General features: G+C 38.0%; 1 protein-coding gene across 2 annotated transcripts in view; it reads left to right on the forward strand.

Annotated features, from left to right (window-relative positions):
- Positions 1-24,044, forward strand: part of LOC127421568 (protein FAM135B-like) — an 85,995-nt gene that overhangs the window by 41,320 nt on the left and 20,631 nt on the right. For both annotated transcript variants that reach the window (XM_051664697.1, XM_051664698.1), the window contains 8 exons: positions 2,792-2,965; positions 3,763-3,889; positions 13,229-13,382; positions 14,332-14,381; positions 14,506-14,661; positions 17,334-17,407; positions 17,530-17,684; positions 18,937-21,235. In XM_051664697.1, coding sequence (XP_051520657.1) covers positions 2,792-2,965; positions 3,763-3,889; positions 13,229-13,382; positions 14,332-14,381; positions 14,506-14,661; positions 17,334-17,407; positions 17,530-17,684; positions 18,937-21,235 — 3,189 coding nt within the window. The remainder of the gene's footprint in view (positions 1-2,791; positions 2,966-3,762; positions 3,890-13,228; positions 13,383-14,331; positions 14,382-14,505; positions 14,662-17,333; positions 17,408-17,529; positions 17,685-18,936; positions 21,236-24,044) is intronic.

Here is a 24,044-nt window from a genome sequence, read left to right on the forward strand (position 1 = left end):
GAAGCGATGTGATAAGTGTGGGTGAGAAACAGATCAATATTTAAGTCCTTTTTTACTATAAATCTCCACATTCACATTCTTCTTTGGTTTTCGGCGATTCGCATTCTTTGTGCATATCGTTACCTTCTCGGTAGGAAGAAGAATTTGCTAAAATAATCTTCAAAAAATCTTTGTGTTCTGCAGAAGAAAGTAAGTCATACACATCTGGGATGACATGAGGGTGAGTAAATTATGAAAGAATTTTCATTTCTGGGTGAACTATCCCTTTTAAGATCAGTTGACAGCATTTATGGCCTATGTTGATTAGCATTTTTTAAAAAATATTTTTTAACTCATTCCTCATTTTTATAAAAAGAAGCAAAAATCACAGCTACAGTGAGGCACTTACAATGGAAGTAAATGGGGCCATTCCATAAATGTTGAAGTACACATTGTTTCAAAAGTACTGTATAGCCAGAATGCATAAACATTATTTGTTAAGAAGATTTTAATGCGATAAAATCGCTTACCTTACCTTATTTGTGTACAGTTATAACAAATATTACAACTTCGTTGTCATGACAACGTAATGCAGGTAAACCCCGTAATCTCGCAAAAACACCGTAAAGTAGGTAAATCCCTGGTTTTATCAAACTAAAATCACATTTACACACACAGTCTAGTGTTTATGTCACATCTTCGTATAGATTGGCCCCATTCACTTCCATTGTAAGTGCCTTACTGTAACCGCAGTTTTTGCTATTTTTTTTTAATATTTGAGGAACATTTTGCCAACGTATATAATCAAACATTATGCCACAAATTCCGTCGATAGAGCTTAATATGTATTGAGCCTGGAATATAATTTAAACATGCAATGCAATAAAGGTAAGTGACAACTGAGAAGCATATTACAATGAGGTTGCATACTGTTTTAAATACTTAAAAAAAAAAAAAAAAAATAGAATGCAGTATGAAATATGCCGTTTTCCATTCTTAACATAGCCAGTCTCCTTCTTTCTCTTTATCTTCTCTCTTATTTGTCTTAATGCCTCAGCCGGGCACAGACATACACACCTTATGAGGACTCTCCATAGACATAATGATTTTTTTACTGTACGGACTATAGATTCTATCCCCTAACCCTAAACCTAACCCTCCCAGAAAACGTTCTGTGTTTTTACATTTTCAGAAAAACATCAGTTTAGTAAGTTTTTTAAGCATTTGATTTATGGGGACACTAGAAATGTCCTCATAAACCACATTTCTAGCATAATACCCTTGTAATTACCAGTTTGTAACCTAAAAAATTTCCTCGTAAACCATCCTTATGAGTCCTTATTAGAACTCTCCATAGACATAATGATTTTTATACTGTACGAACTATAGATTCTATCCCCTAACCCTAACCCTACCCCTAAACCTAACCCTCACAAAAAACGTTCATAAACCACATTTATAGTTTAATACCATTGTAATTACCAGTTTGTAACCTAAAGAAATGTCCTCGTAAAGCACCCAACCCCCCCCCCCCCCCCCACACACACACATACACACACACACAAACCAGAAACATATACCCGTTTGCTCCAAATCTAAAACAAAGGGAGTTAAACAAACAAAACTCAATGAGATAATGCAGCAGACACATTTCACCCATGCAAACACAATGAACCAAAATTGAATACTTTACTGTCTCAAATATATAAATGTCAAACAATTGCTCATTGAAACATTAAAAACATGGAACTACAAAGATCATGAGGAGGTAGAGGAAGACAAAGATGCAGAAATATATCAGATGAGTACAGTAAAAGCTACTGTGAAAGACAGTGTCATCAACCATGGTATGAGCTTTAGGGAAGCTGGACAGATAGTGCTGCCACATTGAAACTGTTATACTGTAGCTAGAATAATTAGGACATTTGAACTGAGAACAGGTAAGTTGTTGGTTACAGATATTTCTTACAGTATTTTATATTTGCACAATACATCACTTGTATGGGAAACCCAACTTTTTCAACCTCTACAGAACTGACAGAAAACCATCAAATATTGAAAAAAAAAAAAAAAAACATCGCCTGTTCACCCCAAATCAAGAAGCTTAAATTGTCCATATGGTGGTGGCCAATACTGTAATGATATCACTATTTTCTGGCTACTTTTTTTACAGTACATGGCAATGTTTTTCTTTTAAAAGTTGACACTAAATTAATTGAGAATTGAGTATGCAGTAAATACAGAAAATTGGGAAATAAAATGTCTGTTTCTAAAGTGTCAGACAATGTTAATTTTTTAATTTAATTTTAATTTTAATTTAATTTTTTTGCAATCTGAATAAAATTCATTTTGATGAGAAAGTGTTATCTTTTGCAGCACAGTGTATAAACTGATGCTTAGTGTGTGCAACATAAATGCTTTTCTGAGTGTGATTCTGATTGGATAATTTAGTTTTGACTGCTGTGGTTAAAGTTTTACAGCAAATAGTGAGTTTTTCCTTGTGTGTGTAAGATTTTGGAAATGTGGTATTTTATAATGGGCTTTGTGTATGTTGTTTGAGGAAATCGGTCAGTGAAAAAAAGTCCAATAGAAAAACAAAACTGTAACTTCCATCTTTCTCAAGCACCCAAGTTCTCTTTATTCTACTCTTTTTAGCTTGCTCCTTGTCATGTGACTTTCTTCCTTGAAACACAAAAAGAGATTAGGCATAATAGTAGCAGTCACCATTCACTTAAATTGTATGGTAAAAAGATGATATACAAATGAATGATGATCTGTTTTTTTATTTTTATTTATTTATTTTTTTTGGTAGGTTGTCAGATATCACCTCAGTGCCTCTGATCAGCAGCAGGACGTTGGGTCTACACTTCCATCCACACCATGGCCTACACCATCACCTGCCCGTCATGTTTGACTATTTCCACCTGTCCGTCGTTTCCGTCTCCATCCATGCCTCCCTGGTGGCATTGCATCAACCACTGATCAGGTGATCACACAAAACTCCACCCCACTGGCTCTCAGCTCTGAAGAAAAGTCTATGCTTTCATGAACAAAAACTGCACCCACTAGTTAAACAAGCATTAATGTTCTGAGCATAATCTCTAAATAATATCCATAACTTGAGGCTCAAGGGATTGTTCACTGTACCGTTTACCATACTTGTCATTTACTTCACTCATGTTGTTCCAAATCCGTATGACTTTCTTTCTTCTGTGGAACTAAAAAGGAAAAGTTTTGTTGTATGCCATTCTCAGTCACAGTTCACTTTCATTGCGTCTTTTTTCATACAATACAAGTGAATAGTGACTGAGATTTAACATTCCTTGCACTGTGTCTAGCTTTTTTATTTATTTTTTTTCAAAGCAAGAACGTGTTTGGCCATAAACAACCCATTAGAAAGATAGTTCTTTCTTGAAGCGTTCTGTAAGCCACCACCTAAATCCAGACTGTTTGTGTTGTAAATTGTCATGTATAATGGATTTCACAGAACAAACGCCCTCATTAGTGCAAAATACTCTAAAGAAATTCCTGTTGTTTACAAATGGCTGTATCTGCCTAATTTCACATTTGGGTGTCTTTGGGTTTTATGCGAGAATGTGTGACACAGTTGGCTTTGTTTTCAGACCGATACTCTAAACAAATGCTTTTCCAAGAGGCTGGTTAATGAATCTTTCTGCAAGCAAAACCTGACTGAGAAATCCAACATTAATTTAACTTCTAAGAGTTTCAAGTATTGATCACAACCATAGAGACCAACATTGTGCCATTTTTCTTTCTCTCTAGTTTTGCGCGGAGTGGTAAAGGGACGTGGCTGGGTAGAGAATCTCCAGAGAGTGAGGCTCCATCCTCCATGATGTCAGTGGAGAATCTGATGTTTGGGTCGGGGTATTGCAAACCTGTTCCAACAGAGGTAAATCTATTACAACCTTATCAAGATTTATTTTCACACTTAAACAAGCATTGGTGGTGTTCTGTGTTTTTAGATTCAGTCTTTTTTAAAGTAGCCAAGTGGAGAAATTGCATGTAATTTAACTCTAGTCATAAATTGGACGTGACCCCTTTAAGAACCAGAGTTTTGCAACACCTGAGTTTTTGACACCTGCTTTCTGGAACTCTCTCGTTTTAGAGACGTGAGAACATGCATTGTGCAAGAGAGTTCCCAGTTTTGTTCATTGGTTGAGAATTATTTGTGTAAATCTTACACAAAATGCTCATAAATTGCATTAAATATGTGTTCATAAGTGTCATATGTTAAAATTGAGTGTTTGTTATGGATCATTTTTGAAGGATGCATATGGATTGCATGTGTGGAGTTTGACCATGTTTTGGCACACATGTGAGATATGAGTATGCAAATTTAGAATTAATCATATCTTATCTAATGATTTATAGCCCAGAGTGTTTTCCAATTAAGTGAACATGTGTGATGAGAATATGTGTAATGAGAGTTATATTGTTTTGAACTGTTGTACATGTCCTTAAAGCCTGTTTAAAACTGCATAAAATGCTTTGAGTGATTTAAGCATGTGTTAAATGCATAAGATGCTTTGAGTGGTTTGAGTAAGTACTTACGTAAGTGCATAGGGTTCTGTGAATGATATAAGCATGTATTAAGGTGATGTATGCTGAAGCATATGAGTAGGCTAATGCCCTGTTTGTATTTCCTTTTGACATTCGTAGTTCATTACACCATATTTCATTTTTGTATTTTCAATATATATATATATATATATATATATATATATATATATATATATATATATATATATATATATATATATATATATATAGCCCCATCGACCACTATTTATTCTTTTTTTTTTATAAAACAGCCATCAGAATAAAACCCCAAAAATATATTTTTGTATCCTGTGTTGTTTCTTTACAACCACCGGCTACATTAATATCTGTTGTATTTTAACCATATCTGCTATAGTGAAGAAACAAGAATGATAAGCAAAGATCAAATAGCTTTCTCCAATACTAGTACTATTTCTGCGAATGCATACTGTGCGTAGTAACTCATTATTTAATCTGACTGCCTTAAATAAAATGTTTTCCACAAAATTGCTTTAGAAAGGCAAAATAACCACATTTATTTCTGAGATGATAACTGGATGCCACCTGCTAAGTTAAGGTCATGTGACAACAAAGCAGAATACTACTGTTTGCTACCATTAATCGTTGCACCACACATGCTCTTCCATATACTTCTGTATTTAAAAAATAAATAAAAAGTAGTGGGTAGTATAGTGTATCTACATTATCTACATTATAAGCACAATGCAGCAATCCATTATACCAATTATTGAAGTTTTTCCAGGGATATTTTGTAAAATAATTGGAAATTGTTTTTGAAATGGTGTTTTCCATTTGTGGACGCATACATCTTGACATAATTAAAATCGCAAATTGTGTTTTTGCGTTTGCCTTTGCTCAGGCAGGATTGGAACATAATACTGAGGAAACAAAGTCACAAATGGAGACATTCCTAGTGGTCAACTGATATATTGTAGAGGCCGATATTTGTATTTTTTAAACGTTGGCATCATCCAATAGATTTTCCCATTTGGCTGATACATTTTGTGTGTCGTAATTGCGCTGAGAATCGCCTGCTTGCATGTGAAAGTACCATCTGAGACATGTAAACAATTTTTAGCAATTAGCAAAGAAATCATACTGCATATATCAGACATATACTGGCCTATGGACCACTCTGACCACTCTCACTCGGCATGGACTATTAAAAAACCCATATCAGTCAATCACTAGCCATTACTACTTCAATATGGCAAGGTTGTCACTTGTAAGACACTGGAAATTCAATTGCAAATGAATTTTGTGTGTCCATATGTATTTTGGCAGACATTGTGCTTTCCCAATGACCAAACGCAAACACAAATACATATTTTGTGATTGCTTTAGCAGTATGTCACCATGTATGCATCCACAAATACAAAATTTTATTTATATTTGAAAAAAAAAAACTTCAAAACCTGTTTTAAGTGCCTCTAAATTAAATACAGACCTTTAACAACAGCCATTTATAGTAGATGCATACAGTGTTGATAATTTAACCTACTGGACATGTATCCCTCAACTTTTTTTTTTCTGATTGTTTGAATTGAGCAGATTATCTTGCCAGTGGAGAATTCCATTTAAGCTGGAAATGATAACAAGTCCTCTCCTCTCTCTATGGTTTCTGTGTTAACAAGTACAGTGTTGCGTTGGAAGGAGGAAGCTTTTGATCATGGTAACGAGCACAGATTTAATGGCCTCAAACATGTAGAGCAAGCATCTCTCTCTCTCTCTCTCTCTCTCTCTCTCTCTCTCTCTCTCTCTCTCTCTCTCTCTCTCTCTCTATCTCTTCTTTCTATAGGGTTTAATAGCTCACTAACATCAGCACTTTTGTCTGTCTTCTTTATATAAAACAATCTATATTTTCTTTATTGTCAGGTCTTATATTCCAATCAGCTGAAATGTGTTTTTTGTATAGCCATGTTTTGAGTTGTTTTCTTTTTTCTTTTTCCTTTTTCTCTACTACAGAATTTTGTTTAGGTTATCAAGCATTATTCCAAACTTATGAAGTCAACATGAAACAGCATTCACAACCCATTTTACTTCTAAAATGTGAAGAATGTCTGAGGTTTTAAAAAAAAACATTTCAAAAAAAGGGTAGGGCTTGAATGCATCCAATGAGAATTGTTTGGATTATCAACTGGATTCGTCAAGAAAAATAAGAAGGATTGGTGATGTCGGCCGAAATGAAAAGTCATTTCAGAGGTAGAGCAAATTATTAAATTTTGATTACAAAGACTTTTTTATTTTATTTATTTATTTATATATATATATATTTTATAACTTTTGAAGAAGCCCAATAATGTGACCAGCTGTGTCACAGATACTAAAATGTGAGGAATTTCAATAGAAAATGTTTTAAAAAATCATTTACTCACCCTCATGCCATCCCAGATGTGTATGACTTTCTTTCATCTTCTGAAATTAAATGAAGGTTTTTAGAAGAATATCTCAGCTTTGTAGGTCCATACAATGCAAGTGAATGGTGACCAGAACTTTGAAGGTCCAAAAAGGACATAAAGTTGGTATAAAAGTAATCCATACGACTCCAGTGATTTAATCCATATCTTCTGAAGCAATATGATAGGTGTGAGTGAGAAACAGATGAATATTTAAGTCCTTTTTACTGACAAATATATACTTTAACTTTCACTTGGGCTGGTCAAAGGTGAAGACTGATAGTAAAAAAAAAAAAGGACTTAAATATTGACCTGTTTCTCACCCACACCTATCACATCGCTTCAGAAGATATGCATTGTATATTGTATATCATTGTATATATGGATTCAGAAGTAATCCATACACTGGAGTCGTATGGATTACTTTTATACTGCCTTTATGTCCTTTTTGAACCTTCTGAGTTCTGGTCACCATTCACTTGCATTGCGAGGACCAACAGAGCTGAGATATTCTTCTAAAAATCTTCGGATTGGCTTCCACTTTCTCAATAAAAGCAAGCCGTGAGCACAGCGTATTGAGCTTCATGAAAGGATTGCAACATAATAGATGTTATAAGCTGAACTGTAAGACTGATGTGCCTCGCTAATGCCCCTTGCTAATGTAATTGGCACAAACGATTCAAAAGAAAGACATTAAAATCTTCTATTAGAGATAACATTTGACTTCTGTGTCTTCTAATAGCTCACCTCAGTGGAAAATATTATCAGAAGTTCATCTAGGGTGCCTAAAGTTTTTCTCCAGAACTTCATGTGGGGATACATAAAGTATGTGGAATATTTATTTATTTAAAGGTTCATATATAGTTCACCCAAAAATTCTCTCATCATTTACTCACCCTCATGATATCCCAGATGTGTATGGCTTTCTTTCTTCTGCAGAACACATTTGAAGAAAATTAGAAAAACATCTCCGCTCAGTAGGTCCTTAAAATGCAAGTGGATGGTGATTTCTCTTTTGCAGCTCCAAAAAGAACAGATAGTCAGCTTAAACGTCATCGATGCGATTACTTTTGGTGCAAAAAAGATCAATATTTAAGCATTTTTGGTACTTTTTACTTAAGAATTTTTACTTTAAACTTGTCATTAAGAACAACAATAAAGTTTATCTTTAAACTTATTTTGCAATGTAATACAATACCACAATATTTTCTATTTTGTGATAAATGCTTCTCCCATGGTAAAAGCAATCATTACAATATGATAATTTGATACGGACACATGCCAATTCTACACATTGTGCTGGGTGCACATTCCTGGGCGCCGCCAGGTTGCGACTACACGATCAGCTGAATATTATTTACTTTATCTTAATAATCTCTTGCAATTGGACACCTTCACTCGCAAAATATATTAATCATGGCTGATGGCAAATAGCATTTTTTTTTTTTTAATTTTATGACATCGGTAACTGAGAACTTCTGTTTTGTGTGATGCTGTATGTACGTTGCCAGTGGTCGATTTGTTAAAAAAAAAAAAAAAACAATGTCAAGGGGTGGTGTTACATAAAGATCGCCTATTGTTTTCTTTCAATGCATGTTACTGCCATACCATTTTTAATAAATTGAGACAACCTATAGTCATCATTTGAAAGGTGCTCCAGCTTCAATATTTCACCACAGTTTTTTTTCCATGTAAAGAATACAAATATCAGAATGACTGATGGAACGTAGTACATAAATTATTATGACAATATACTGCATGGTTTGTCTTGATTTCAAAAGCAATCTTCATTATAGAGAAAGGATTTGGTCCATACTGTTGCCTATAAAGAATATGCTTTCTGCCTCATTCTATAAATAGGATCCAAATGAGATGAGTAAAAAAAAAAAAACAATAACAATCACTCGATGATGATTGAAAGTATATATACTGTGTGCAGTAGATAATGTGCAATTTGTAATGTTTACATTCTGCATCAAGGGCAAAGATTAATGGCGCTAATGATCATACATGGCCATAATATGCACCTGTTTCCCTCTGTTATTGTATTTTATGATTATTATTTTTTTAATAATCCATGTCAGGACCATGAAAAGGTTTTCTCTCAGAATCAGAATCAGAATGAGCTTTATTGCCAAGTATGCTTACATATACAAGGAATTTGTCTTGGTGACAGGAGCTTCCAGTGTACAACAATACAAAAACAATACAAAAACAGCAGCAAGACATAAATAATAATAAATAAAATAAAAAAATAATAATTATACACATACGAACAGACAAACACATACATACATACAGTACACACATACACATGGGTAGTGCAAATCTAATACAATCTGTTATGTACAGTGCAAATTATTATTTTTTTTTCAGAGGAATGAAATGGCAGAAGAGGTTGGATGTGTTGGATAAATATAAGAAAGACTAAACTGTGTATTGAAATGGGGCAATTAACTGTTCATGAGATGGATAGCCTGAGGGAAAAAACTGTTCCTGTGCCTGACGGTTCTGGTGCTCAGTGCTCTGAAGCGTCGGCCAGAAGACAACAGTTCAGAAAGGTAGTGGGCAGGGTGAGTGGGGTCCAGAGTGATTTTTCCAGACTTTTTCCTCACTCTGGATGTGTATAGTTCTTGAAGGGGGGGCAGGGGGCAACCAATAATCCTCTCAGCAGTCCAAACTGTCCTTTGTAATCTTCTGATGTCTGATTTTGTAGCTGAACCAAACCAGACAGTTTTTGAAGTGCAAAGGACAGACTCAATAACTGCTGAGTAAAACTGTATTCACAGTGCCTGTGGCAGGTTGAACTTCCTCAGCTGGCAAAAGAAGTACAACCTCTGCTGGGCCTTTTTCACAGTGGAGTCAATGTGTGTCTCCCACTTCAGTTCCTGTGAGATGATAGTGCCCAGGAACCTGAATGACTCCACTGCTGCCACAGTGCTGTTTAAAATGGTGAGGGGGGTCAGTGTTGGGGTGTTCCTCCTAAAGTCCACAATCATCTCCACCGTTTTGAGCGTGTTCATCTCAAGGTAGTTTTGACTGCACCAGACAGCCAGCTATTTAACCTCCATTCTGTATGCAGACTCATCATTATCTCGGATGAGGCCGATGACAGTGGTGTCATCTGCAAACTTCAGGAGCTTGACAGAGGGGTCCTTGGTGATGCAGTCATTGGTGTAGAGGGAGAAGAGTAGTGGGGAGAGCACACGTCCCTGGGGGGCACCAGTGCTGATTGTACAGGTGCTGGAAGTGAGTTTCCCCTCTCTCACAAGCTGCTGCCTGTCCGTCAGAAAGCTGGTAATCCACTAACAGATAGACATGGGAACAGAGAGTTAGTGTAATTTATTCTGGAGTATAGCTATGTCCCTGGTCTGTCCAGATGTTGCAGGATATGATGCAATCCCATGTTGACTGTATCATCCACAGACCTGTTTGCTCGATAAGCAAATTGAAGGGGATCTAGAAAGGGTCCAGTGATGTTCTTCAGGTGGGCCAACACCAGTATCTCAATTGATTTCATGACCACAGACGTCAGGGCGACAGGTCTGTAGTCATTAAGTCCTGTGATTTTTGGTTTCTTTGGGATGGGGATGATAGTGGAACATTTGAAGCAGCAAGGGACTTCATACTGCTCCAGTGATCTATTGAAGATCTGTGTGAAGGTGGGGGCCAGCTGGCTAGCACAGGATCTAAGACATGTAGGTGAAACACAATCTGGGCCCTGTGCTTTCCTTATCCTTTGTTGTCGAAAGACGCGGCTCACGTCATCTTCACAGATCTTAAGTACAGGTTGAGTAGCAGGAGGTGGGAGGAGGGGGGTTGCAGGAGGTGTTTGTGTTTGTGTGAAGTGAAGGTCAGAGTGGGTGTGGAGTGTGAGATTGGGCCTTTCAAATCTACAGTAGAACACATTCAGGTCATCAGCCAGTTATTGGTCCACCACAGGTTTGGGGGCAGGAGTCCTGTAATTCGTAAGTTGTTTCATGCCACTCCACACTGATGCAGGGTCGTTAGCTGAAAACTTGTTTTTTAGCTTCTCAGAGTATCTTCTTTTAGCAACTCTGATTCCCTTATTCAGTGTGTTGCTGGCCTGATTGTACAAGACTTTATCCCCAACTCTGAAAGCATTCTCTTTGGCCTGACGAAGCTGCCTGAGTTCCACTGTAAACCATGGTTTGTTGTTGTTAAATGATAAATAAGTCGTAGTAGGAATGCACATATCCTCACAAAAACTGATATATGATGTAACAGTATCTGTGAGCTCATCCAGATTGGTGTCTGCAGCCTCAAAAACACTCCAATCAGTGCAGTCAAAGCAGGCTTGTAGTTCCAGCTCTGCTTCATTGGTCCATCCCTTTACAGTCCTTAATACAGGCTTAGCAGATTTTAATTTCTGTCTGTAGGTTGGAAGAAGATGAACCAGAGAGTGATCAGATAATCCCAAAGCTGCTCAAGGAACAGAGCGATATGCATCCTTAATTGTTGTGTAGCAATGATCCAGTATATTTCTGTCTCTGGTTGGGCATGTAATGTGCTTTTGTATTTGGGCAGTTCACGTGTGAGGTTTGCTTTGTTAAAATCCCCAAGAACAATAATAACTGAGTCCAGGTATTGTTGTTCCATGTCTGTGAGTTGATCAGCCAGCTGTTGCAGCGCTACATTCAAACACGCGTTTGGCGCGATATACACACTCACCAGAATAAACGAGGAAAACTCCCGCGGCGAGTAGAAAGGCTTACAGTTAATAAAGAGTGCTTCCAAATTAGGACATTAGCACATCCTATTTAACGTTGTTACGTCTGTACACCAACTTTCATTGATGTAAAAGCATGTTCCACCGCCTCTCAATCGCTCGCTCACGGTCACACACACACAAATCTTTTCCACTCCAAAAACCAAATTAATAACAGAAATTTGGGCTGTTCCTATGACATATGCTTAAACAGTGGTGTAAAAAGTAGAAAGTATTTCAAGTTCTACACACAAAAGCATTTTATAGGTGAAAACCTTGAAAAGTTAATAATATATACATGTTGTAACTGTGCATAAGACAGCAATACCTTACCTTCTGTTTTCTTTTTTTTAAAGAAAGTCAAAAGATTTCCATGAACTGTTCTCTTGGCCATTTTTGAAGGTGTGCAAAACTGTTCAAAACTTGCATTACCTTTATTGCAGTAAGTTTCAAGTGGAAAGAGAGCTTGCACGCCCATGGTTGCCAGATTGCCTTACTAAAGTTTAATATTGGCAGAATATTTCCAAACTGTTCAAATGTGATGAACTTGTTGGGGTACTGCCTCTATTGATATATGGCAACCCCAAATATGTTGAAATCTAATTCTGATCAACTAATCATTGTTATTTAAAGTCTGTTATTTATCAAACGTAGTGAGTTAAAATATTTTACTTGCATGATTAGTAAAAAATATATGACACAACTGATCTAAGGGTAAGGGGGGGATGGTGGTTTTGCAAGGGAGGTGCTTTTTGATATTTCTTTCAGCAAGGGGGATGGCATATATACGTGTTATCACAACATAAACACAAACATTTTTAAGGTTTTGACAACACTCTTACCTCCAAACCAATGTGCAAACAGCTAAAAATCAACATAGCCAATATGAAGCACAAGTTCAGGTGTAAGGAAATAAAAGAAGAACATTTCAATTTAATTGATAAAAAAGAGAAATTTACTAGGTAATTACCATCCTGTGTAGTTTTGGGGGGATACGTATATTCACACTACTGTTGAAGAGAGAGAAAAGACTATGTATATGTGTGCACTTCCTGTCATCAGGATGTCTTGGTGTTGTTCTCCATAAGTTAGAGCCAGGTATACATACATCTCTCCTTTTACTGCTGGGAAACTGACTGTGTTTAAGTTTTACTCTGTGTTTGATCTCCATCTAATCTATTGAGCTTAAGGCTTAGTTAAACTTGCATCTGTTGCTTATGATTTCAACCACAAGATCACTTTGCATCACACTGATAAATGACATTAGAATTACAAGTGATCTTATAGATATACAGATATACAGAACAGCAGAGAGGATGGATGGATGGATGGATGGATGGATGGATGGATGGATGGATAGGAACGGTGGGTGGGTGGATGGATTTTTATTTAGCTAAAGTTGTAAAAAGCTTTGTTCAGCATTCATGAAACCTGGTTACATCTGTGCGGAAATAACAGGGAAGAACTGTGACAAGCAGTAAAATATGACTCTACAACATAATCCTGTGTGTGTGTGTGTGTGTGTGTGTGTGTGTGTGTGTAGGGCAGTTTTTACGTGCCATCAGAGAACTGTCTGCAGAGAGCATACACGTGGCATTGTCGCATCTGCAAACTGTTGCTGGCTGCTCTAAGAGGCCTGCGCTCGTATTACACGACTCTAATGAAGGAGATTCCTCAACTGCAACACATAGAAATGGGTATAATCACAATCTTTTTTGCATTTTAATTCTCAATACTAGTCATTAACCGAAATGATTTTTTCAATGGTCAATGGTTGATTTAATGTCAGCCCATATAATCGTAAAATACAGTTTAAAGGAAAAGTTCACCAAAAAATGAAAATTAAGTCTTTACTTACTCACCCTCATGAAGTTCCAAACCTGTATGCCTTTTTTTTTTCTTCGGTGGAAAACAAAAGGCAACATTTTAAAAAAAGTATTTTCGCCATATTATGAAAGTGAATTGTGACTCCAGGCTGTCAAGCTCTATAAACGACTGGGAAAGAAAGAAAGAAAAAAACACCATAAACCACTGTAAAAGATGTGAATACGACTTGTGCAATGTTAATCTCATTTGGTTCTTGCATGTCTTCAGACGAAATGTCATAACATCATGATTAAAGAACCAATGAGGTGTGATGTTATTGACGTCTCACCATCTTTGATTTGGGCATTGTTAAAGTTTATAAATTATTTGATTTGATTTTAGATTGAATAAAAACTTAAATTTTGGTCTGTTCATCATAAAAGGTGATTGAATGGCTTCAAAAGACTTGGAATATGATGCACAAATCGTATTTACTACTTTTATAGTGATTTTATGGTTTTGTCGTTGTTATTTTTATAAGGCTTGACAGAGTCATTTTTGGCAAAAGGTGTGTAAATATTATTAAAAAAATATAATAATACAAAAATAATAATAATAATAATAATACAAAACAAGAGACAGGTTTGGAGCGACATTAGGGTGATGACAATTAATGACAGAATTTTAATGACAGAATCAAGTATGTTTATACAATGTTATTTAAACACTTTTAAAACATGTCTGATACAGTTTATTATGAGCACCCCAGACATCCTCAGCTTAAGAAATAATAGCTTTTACATTTGTAACTTTATTACACCTCGTTTTACTTATTTATAGAAGACCTTCCCATCGAAGAAACATTAAACCAGCTCACCATTGAACTGCAGGTTTGTGAAACACTTTACTAACCAAATAACTATGATTAAGCACAATCACACAAGCCATTATTTTTTGTGATTATGTAAGGCTATTTTCCCACTGTTTTAGTTTACAGTTGTTTCTTTTCTCTAGTTGCAGAGTGGTCATGAGAAGGTAGCAGAGCTGATCAGTAAAGATCTGATGCAGTTGTGTGCTCAGCTGTCTGCTGTTTGGACACAGTTTCTGGAAGCCACGGTTCCCAATCCACATATCCGCTCTTATCTGGCCCAGGAGCACCACACGCTCAGGGTGAGAGACAGAAAGAGGCTTTTCATATAGGGCTGGTATCTGCACTGACTACCTGATTTGATTAGATTCAGGAGATTTTTAAAGGGATGTTCCATGTTCAATACAAGTTAAGCTTAATCAATACATTTGACTCGTCCACATTTATTAAAAAATCAATAAATAAAATAAAAAAAGTTAAAAACACTGTTACAGTAAGACACTTACAATGTATGTAAATAGGGCCAGTCAAGAAACGCTAAAATACACACTGTTTAAAAATATAGCCACCAGACGTAATCATTATATGTGTGAGCATAATTTTAATGTGATAAAATCAGGGATTTACCTGAGGTAACGGTGTTTACAAGATTACAGGGTTTACCGGCATCACATCGTCATGACTACAAAGTTGTATTGGTATATCATTTTACAGATAAGGTTAGTAAGCGATTTTATTATCATGTCAAATATAATCTTTACATTTTGTCGTTATACTTATGAGTATTTTAGCGCTTATGGACTGGCCCTATATACTTCAAAAGTGCCTCACTGTAACCTAGATTTTCACTTTTTTTTTTTTTTTTTTTATAAACAAGGGATAAGTCAACAATATTTTTTTTTGTGGTAATCAACATAATGCCACAAATGTTGGCTTAACTTGTACTGAATCTGGATTATTCCTTTAAAGAATAACATTATTCTTACTATGTTCTTATTTTTAATAAGAATAAAAATGAGAATGTCATTTTTTTTTTCCTTAAGCTGTAAATATTTATAGCTAGATGTCTTCTTACAAACTTCTTATAATTAATTTTTTAATTTAAGAAAAATTCTAAAAGGGATAGTTCACCCAAAAATGTTACAATTATTCACCCTCATGCCATCCCAGATCTGTATGACTTTCTTTCTTCTGCTGAACACAAATATTTTTAGAAGAAAATTTCAGCTCTGTAGGTCCATACAATGCAAGTGAATGAATAACAAAATGTTCATGCTCCAAAAAGCACATACGGGCAGCATAAAAGTAATCTACGACTCCAGTGGTTAAATCTATATCTTCAGAAGCGATATGATAAGTGTGGGTGAGAAACAGATCAATATTTAAGTCCTTTTTTACTATCAATCTCCATTTTCACATTCTTCTTTTGTTTTTGATGAGTTCTTTTGATTCATATTCTTCGTTCATATCACCACCTACTGAGCAGGGAGTAAAAAAATATGAATTAAATATTGATCTGTTTCTCACCCAGGCCTATCATATCGCTTCCGAAGATATAGATTTACCAATGGAGTCTTATTTTACTTTCATGCTGCCTTTATGTGCTTTTTAAAGCTTCAGAATGTTGGTACTAATTCACTTGCAAAGACCTACAGAACTGAAATATTTTTCTAAAAATCTAAGTTTGTGTTCAGCAGAAGAAAGAAAGTTATACACATCTGGGATGGCATGAGGGTGAGAATTTTAGAGAAATTTCGAGAATTTTAATTTTTGGGTGAACTATTCCTTTAAGAAGAATATTGTGAATCCGGACCGATTCTCAAGCTTTCAATTTGATTTCATACTGTTTTTAATTCAATTGGCTATAGATTAATTTGGAAATATTGTAGTAACATTGTAAAGTTGAATCTCAATATTTTAATGTTAACAATAACATTTTTAACAGATCCAAGAGGTGCTAAACCCTAATTTTGGTGGCAGCCAATATACAGTGTCAATTATTCATCCACGGTAAAGTCTGCACATTGTGGAACAAGATAAGCCAGGATGACACCTTAGTTATTAATTTCAAGTGTGACAAGCCAATTTTTGTTTAAGTGGAAAAGAAAATAAGACAAATCAAATGTTTGTGAATTCAACTTCAAAGATCACAGCTCACTCAGTACTCTTGGTAACATAGTGACATTATTCTCAGATAGACAACAGTACAATGTGTCTTTAGTTTACCCTGACTTGCATTATTGTAGGATGTTTCCCAGAAAAAACTTCCGTTCTCCAACACAGCATGAATTTCCCAGCATCTCACACACTCTGTGTCCTCTGGGCCAATGCATTAGATATATAAACCTCATCTCTTATGATCTATGTAGTAATTCCACCCACAGGATGGCTCTGCTTTTAATTATAGAACAGTTAGTTATGACAATGCTGAAACTAGAGGAAGAGATAAATCCAATTTTGCCCGTATTACTGGAGCAGTTTTATTTTCTCATAAGTGAGCTTCTTTTGTTCAGAACGTGTGTGAGGAATCATCTGTTGTTGTGTCAATATGCACTAAGATACATTATGTTTTTTAAAGAGATAGTACATGCAAAAATTAAAATGTAGACTTTTTTTCTTTTTTTGCTCACCCTCATGTTGTTCCAAACCTTTGTGACTTTTTTCCTTCGTGAAACACAAGAAGTTGTAAGGCATTATGTTTAGTCTCTATTCACTTTCATTGAATCTTTTTTCCATGCAATGAACATGAATGGTGACTGAGATTAACATTCTGGTTAACATCTCCTATTGAGTTTCTCAAAGGAAAGAGAGTTGTACAGGTCTGGAACAACATGAGGGTGAGTAAATGAGGACATAATTTATATTTTTGGGTGAACTATCCCTTTAAGATCTGTTAACTTAACAAAGATTATGTGTCATATTGATCTATAGGCAGTGTTGTATGATTTGTTCTCATATGTGTATCACTGTGCAGGTCAGGAGATTTTCAGAAGCTTACTTCTTCACTGAACATCCCAAAGAGTGCTCACTCACATTTCAGGAGGAACTGTGAGTGTTATATCATCCTCTTTATATAAATAAGTAACATACCTACAGTACATTTAGCCTCTTGCTGTACATTTCTGCCTCTGAACAGTGAGAAATACTGACTGAAACATGTCTCTCCACAGTATCAACAGACATGCCCAGGTGGCCACGGAGATGCGGAGCTCTGATTATCTGCTCCGAATGCCCCCACTTCCTGTGGAATGCCTGGACATCGACGGAGACTGGAGCAGCCTGCCAATCATCTTTGAGGATAGATATGTGGACACACCCTGTTTAGGTACAATGTTTAATAGAGAAAAAAATGAATGACTAAGGGAAAAAATGAACAAATAAACAAACAAATGAATAAACAAACAAACAAAATAATGAACATATAAATGAAAGATTTAACAAATGAAAGAATGAGCATATGAATGAACAAACAAATAAACAGAACAACAAACTTATAAATGAACAAACAAAAGAACAAACAAAGAAATTAATAAAAATGAGTGCATGAATGAACAAACAAATGAATGAACATAATGACACAACATAACAACGAAATAATGAATAAAATAGCAAACTAAAGAATGAACAAATACTGTAAATGAACAAACAAAAAAATGAACATAAAATTAATGATGTAACAAATGAAAGAAAATAGCTAATGAAAGAACAAATGAATGAACGAAATAATAAACTAAGAATGAATAAATGAACAAACTAAAGCATTAACTAATAAATTAATGACCTGATGAATGAACCAACAAAAGAATGAACAAACTAAAGAATGATGAACTAAAGTAATAAACTAACAATGAATAAACAAAATGATGAATGAAGGAATGAATGACCGAACAAACTGAATGAATTAACAAATGAAAGAATGAGCTTTTGAACGAACAAATGAATGAACAAATAAACGAATGACCGAATGCGTGAACGAACAAAAGAATGAACATACAAACAAATAAACTAACAAACTAAAGAATTAATGTTTGAATGAACAAACAATTGAACAAAAGTAATGAACTTACAATAAATAAATGAACAAATTAAAGAATGAACAAATGAATGAATGAACGAACTAATGGCCAAACTAATAAATGAGCATATGAATGAATAAACAGACAAAAGAAAAAGAGTGCAATTAGACAAAAGAATGCATTAACAAATGAAAGAATGAGCATATGAATGAACAATCAAATAAATGAACAAAATAATAAACTAATAATGAATAAATGTGAAGCTAAAGAATGAAAACGATGAACAAAGAATGGACAATGGATGAATGAACAAAAAAACAAACAAATTAATTAATAATGTGAATAATAAAGTAAGAAATGAAACTGTTATATAGAAATAAAACACACATAAGCCAATAAAAAAAAAATAAGCACATACATCTATTTTACAGAGTAAGTCTGTTTCTTGTACAAATCCCCATAATATGGGGTTGACAAAATGTTTAAAATATACTATATTTAACATTTACATGTTTTTTTTTTATAACCAAACAAACACACTTTCCTCTTTCCCTGTTCTAGATTACACCATTCATGTGCCAAACCAGATGGTCTTAAACTCAAATACCTGTCCAGACCCAACTAGGTTGAAAGACCAAACCATCAGTCCAACTGAGGGGACACAGGACGTCTATTTTTCAGCAACATGCCCTGAGGAACCCCCCTGTAAAGATCACATGGATCTGCCCACATACATGACTCTGACTGTTGAAGAACAGGATTGCATTACAGACTACAAAGAGACCAGAGCTCAAGCAGAAACTTTGATTGGCTGTGTGGGTGAGACAGATATTGATAGAAGCGAACATATCTACGAGACCGCCACGACTAGCTCTGTTTCAAGATTTGAGTCTGTTGATGAAGACAAGTGCCAATATGATACTGAGGAAGCAATTGATCAAATAGACTGGTCTGAAGACAGCACTGATGCAATAGATAGAGTTAATTCTATACAAGGTAATGTAGAGAAAACTGGTTGCCAGACAGAAGCAAGTGACTTTGCTGATCAGCCTGAAAATAATTTTGTTGAATCTAATCATGCAAGTTTGAAACAAGCTAAAATTACCCAAAGTGGCAGCGGACAGACGTTGTTGCTTGTTCCGATGGAATCTGCAGAACTTCCTGATCTCACCAGCACTGACAACATAGAAATCCTGCCCACTTATAACCATGAAAACCACCTAGAAACACCGGACAATACATGGAACCTTGGCAACGAGGAGCCAAACTCAGTATTAGATAGCAGAAACACTGAAGCACCAGCAATGTATTTTGGGAGCGAGGAAATATCACCGGCTAGTCTATTGAATGTCCACTCTCCAGAGACCGACCCTCAAGCAACGTCCCCTTCAGTTTACACCCTACTACAGAACCGCCGCTTGTCTGAAACCCCGCCCAGGGGTGTATTCTTGGGTGGGTCTAAGCTAATGAACCGCTCTTCATCTGTAATCTCAGACTCTGGCATTGAAAGCGAGCCAAGCTCCATGGCCTGGACTCTGGAGGGACGAGGAGTCGTCGCAGGGGTTCGTGATGTCTTGCAAAATCTGGCTCGGTGTCGGGCACACCAGAACTCTCTGGAGGGGCTACAAACAGAAAGTCACGGCAGCTTGCCGAGCGCCACACAAGCTTCTCTGACCTCTATTAGCTCCCTACCATACGAAGAGGAGGAGATGCAACTCAATACTCTCACCAAATCTGCCTCTGCACCACAAATCAGCAGCCCTGATGACACAGAGGATAGTGAAATACCCAATCAGGAGGAGAGGAACATTTGTGCACCAAATCATGAGAGGCAGAGTAATGAAGAAGCCACTGAGGCCGAGCAGAATCTACAAGTTGTTACTACGAAGGACAGAAATAAAACAACCAATCAGGAGAAGAGGAGCATTAGTGTAGCAAATCAGGAGAGGCAGAGTGACGAAGCAGCCAATGAATTGAAGCGGAATTTACAAGGTGTTACTATGGAGGACAGAACTGAAACACCCAATCAGAAGAAGAGGAGCTTCAGTGTAGCCAATCAGGAGAGGCTGAGCAATGAAGTAGATAATGAGTTGAAGTGGAATGTACAAGCTGTAACTATGGAGGACAGAAAAGAAACAACCAATCACGAGATCGACAGGGATGAGTTATCCAGTCAGGAAATAGCTGTCGAAGAAAGTCCTTTGCCAGAAATTTTACTATACCAGCAATTTGTGACAGATAAAGGTGTTGAAATCGCCACAGTGGATGAACTGACTGAACGTTCTGTGGAATATCAAAGTAATATGTTGCTTAATGGGTATTCTGGTCATGAAGATGAAAGTACAGAGCGAAGTAGCTGTAAAAATAAATATCGTGAACACCAGGGTGCGCTAGAGTTAAACACATATCAAGGTGACCCTGATGACATCAGCGTCCATCACATTCATTTGAATGAGCTTGAGGAAGTAAGTATGGAGAACCTCCCTGATCCACCAATTAGTGACGAGAGCAGTCACAAAATTATGACCAATGACAGAGAGAGACCCACTGATATCATCGAACTTCCAGCCAATGAGAGAGAGCAGCAGGCACTAGAGGGGCAGAGCAGAGCCAATAAGCTACAGAGTTCAGGACTGGCATTTGTGAATAAAAAGGTGGTCGAGGTTGTGAACCTGTCAGTGTCATGCACTCCAACATGTCTGCCTTTTTCATCCGTACTCCGTGATTCGCCATCGGTCAGCGGAATCTCCACCCGCCAAGCCACCTCCCCCATTACAAATCAACCCCTGGGCTCGTTCGGAATCATCTCCTCTTCCCCTTCCCCAAGTGCTGACCAGGAAATCAACGAGAGGATGATCAAGTGAGGTTTTCATTGATTTAAGCCTGAAAGTTTTACTAAAAAGCTTGTTTAAAAGATGTTAATATTCTAGACAAGTTTATTTAGTCTAATAAGGTAAAATGACTTTGCTCTGTTCATATAAATATAAAATTGTGCTGTGCTTATACTGTAAGATTTTTAAAGCTCACATATCTATTCATTTTCAAGCAATTTTGGTATAATTATATAATAGAATTAAATTGCAGGAGAGATCCAAGCCATATCTAGCCATATGGAAAACATTACAAAGACTTAGGGGTGAATCTTTTTTTACTTACTGAGCAACCAATCAAAACACCCTAAAAACCATTTAACAACGCCCTAGCTACCACTCAAAATACCTAAGCAACTAAACAGAAACACACACACACACACACACACACACAACAATGTCCTCGCAACCACCAAAACACCCTAGCAATCACATAGCAACGCACTAAAATACACTCAAAGTACCATCCTGGTTACTTGCATAACCTCCGTTCCCTGATGGAGGGAACGAGACGTTGTGTCGATGTAGTGACACTAGGGGTCACTCTTGGGAGCCCGAAACACCTCTGGTCTTTGAAAAAAGGTCAATGAAAATTGACGAGTGGTATTTACATACCACTCCCCCGAACATACGGGTATAAAAGGAGCTGGTATGCAACCACTCATTCAGGTTTTGTGCTGAGGAGCCGAGACAAGGTCCCGGCCATTTCAGCGGGTAGTCCAGCATTGTGGCAGGAGGGACACAACGTCTCGTTCTCTCCATCAGGGAACGGAAGTTATGCAAGTAACCAGGACATTCCCTATCTGTCACTCACTCAACGTTGTGTTGATGTAGTGACTCTAGGGGTCCCAATACGAAACGGCACAACTGGCTGAACTGTGTTACGGGCAGACCACTGTGTGCCTCGTAGCCAGTGCACCAGGCAACACGTAACCTCCCCCAACGCTACTATGAGTGTTGAACGGCCCTTTGGGGACAAGTTGACTGCCTAAATGATAGAGACAGGCCAGCCCAGTCGTGGCCTATTATCCTCTCTTTTTTTTCCTCTCCCCAAAAAAAAGAGTGAAATTTGTTAACCGACTGGGGCCACCAGGTCTACGTCGAGGGGGTGTCCCTCCTAAGGGGAAGACACCGCAGAGACCACACCCCGCCCAGAGGGGGGTGGGGGGGGGGGATTTTGAGTGGAAATTCGTCACATGGTCTTGCCGAGCTTTGTCGGAAGTATGTCATGTGGAGAAGTCCCATGGTAGGTCCTACCCTACAGGGGAGGAGTTTCTACAAACATGGTGACTGGGGTAGAGGGGCCTCTGCCCAAGGAAGACGCAGTTTACCAACAGGAAAACGAGTTAGCAGAAGATATATGTCGCATGGGGTTACCTATGGGGAACCAAAACATGCAGAGCACCTACCCCAGTACAGGGCTTAGTTAGCACATGTACTGAGCTGGCAGCGAGTTTCTCTGTAAACTCGTCTGCCACAGGGCTCGGAGGAAATCATCCAGGGAACACAGTTTGTGAACACTACTGGGAGTCAACAGCACACATCTTCAGCTCAGGGGAGGTGAAAGGAGCTATGCGCAAGCGATACACCCGGCCAGCTGTCCCAGGCTTACCTACTTGTGCCTTCCACTACACGGGATGAAACCGGTTCCACCCGGAGATTGTAGAACCTCGCAAAGGTGTTGGCTGTTGCCCAGCCCACTGCTGTCTGCAAATGTCTGTTAGAGAGGCGCCACTGGTCAAGGCCCAGAAGGCCGCCACACTCCTGGTAGAATGGGCTCATAGCCCTGCGGGGGGTGGCACGTCCTGGGCATGATATGCCATTGTTATGCGTCAATGACCCAGTGGGCGATCCTCTGCTTGGAGACAGCACTTCCTTTATGCTGTCCACCAAAGCAGACAAAGAGCTGCTCAGAGATTCTAAAGCTCTGCATGTGATCCAAATAGATGCGTAAAGCACGCACCGGACACAGCGACGTCAGGGCAGGGTCTGCCTCCTCCTGGGGCAGCACTTGCAGGTTCACCACCTAGTCCCTAAAAGGGGTCGTTGGAACCTTGTGCACATAGCCTGGTCGGGGTCTCAGGATCACTTGAGAGTAGCCCTGACCGAATTCCAGGCACGTTTCACTGACAGAGAACGCTTGCAGGTCTCCTACCCTCTTGATGGAAGTGAGAGCATTCAGGAGGGCAGTCTTTAAAGAGAGTGCCTTAAGCTCAGCTGAATGCAGGGGCTCAAAGGGGGCTCTCCGAAGACCCAGAAGAACTACAGAGAGTTCCCATGAGGGAATGGGGTGTGGTCTGAAGGGATTCAACCTCCTGGCGCCTCTCAGGAAGCTGATGATCAGGTCGTGCTTCCCTAAGGACTTATCGTCGACTGTGTCGTGGTGTGCCACTATAGCGGCTACATACACCTTCAAGGTGGAGGGGGACAGCCACCCTTCCAACCTCTCCTGCAGGAAGGAAAGCACCGATCCGGCTGTGCATCTCTGGGGTCTTCACGTCGGGAAGAACACCACTTAGCGAACAGACACCACTTAGCGATCATGTCTAACACTGTGGGTGGTAGGCCACTCAAGTCTTCTGCGTCCCGTCCAGGGGCCAGACATGGAGATTCCAGAGGTTTGGTCATGGGTGCCAGATGGTGCCCTGTCCCTGAGAAAGAAGGTCCTTCCTCAGGGGAATTCGCCGGTGGGGCTGTCGTGAGGAGCGTGAGGTCCGAGAACCATGTCTGGGTGGGCCAGTAGGGTGCTACCAGGACGACCTGCTCCTCGTCCTGCCTAACCTTGCACAGGGGCAAGTA

Source organism: Myxocyprinus asiaticus, chromosome 30 (assembly GCF_019703515.2).
Source record: "Myxocyprinus asiaticus isolate MX2 ecotype Aquarium Trade chromosome 30, UBuf_Myxa_2, whole genome shotgun sequence".
Taxonomy (NCBI): Eukaryota; Metazoa; Chordata; class Actinopteri; order Cypriniformes; family Catostomidae; genus Myxocyprinus; species Myxocyprinus asiaticus.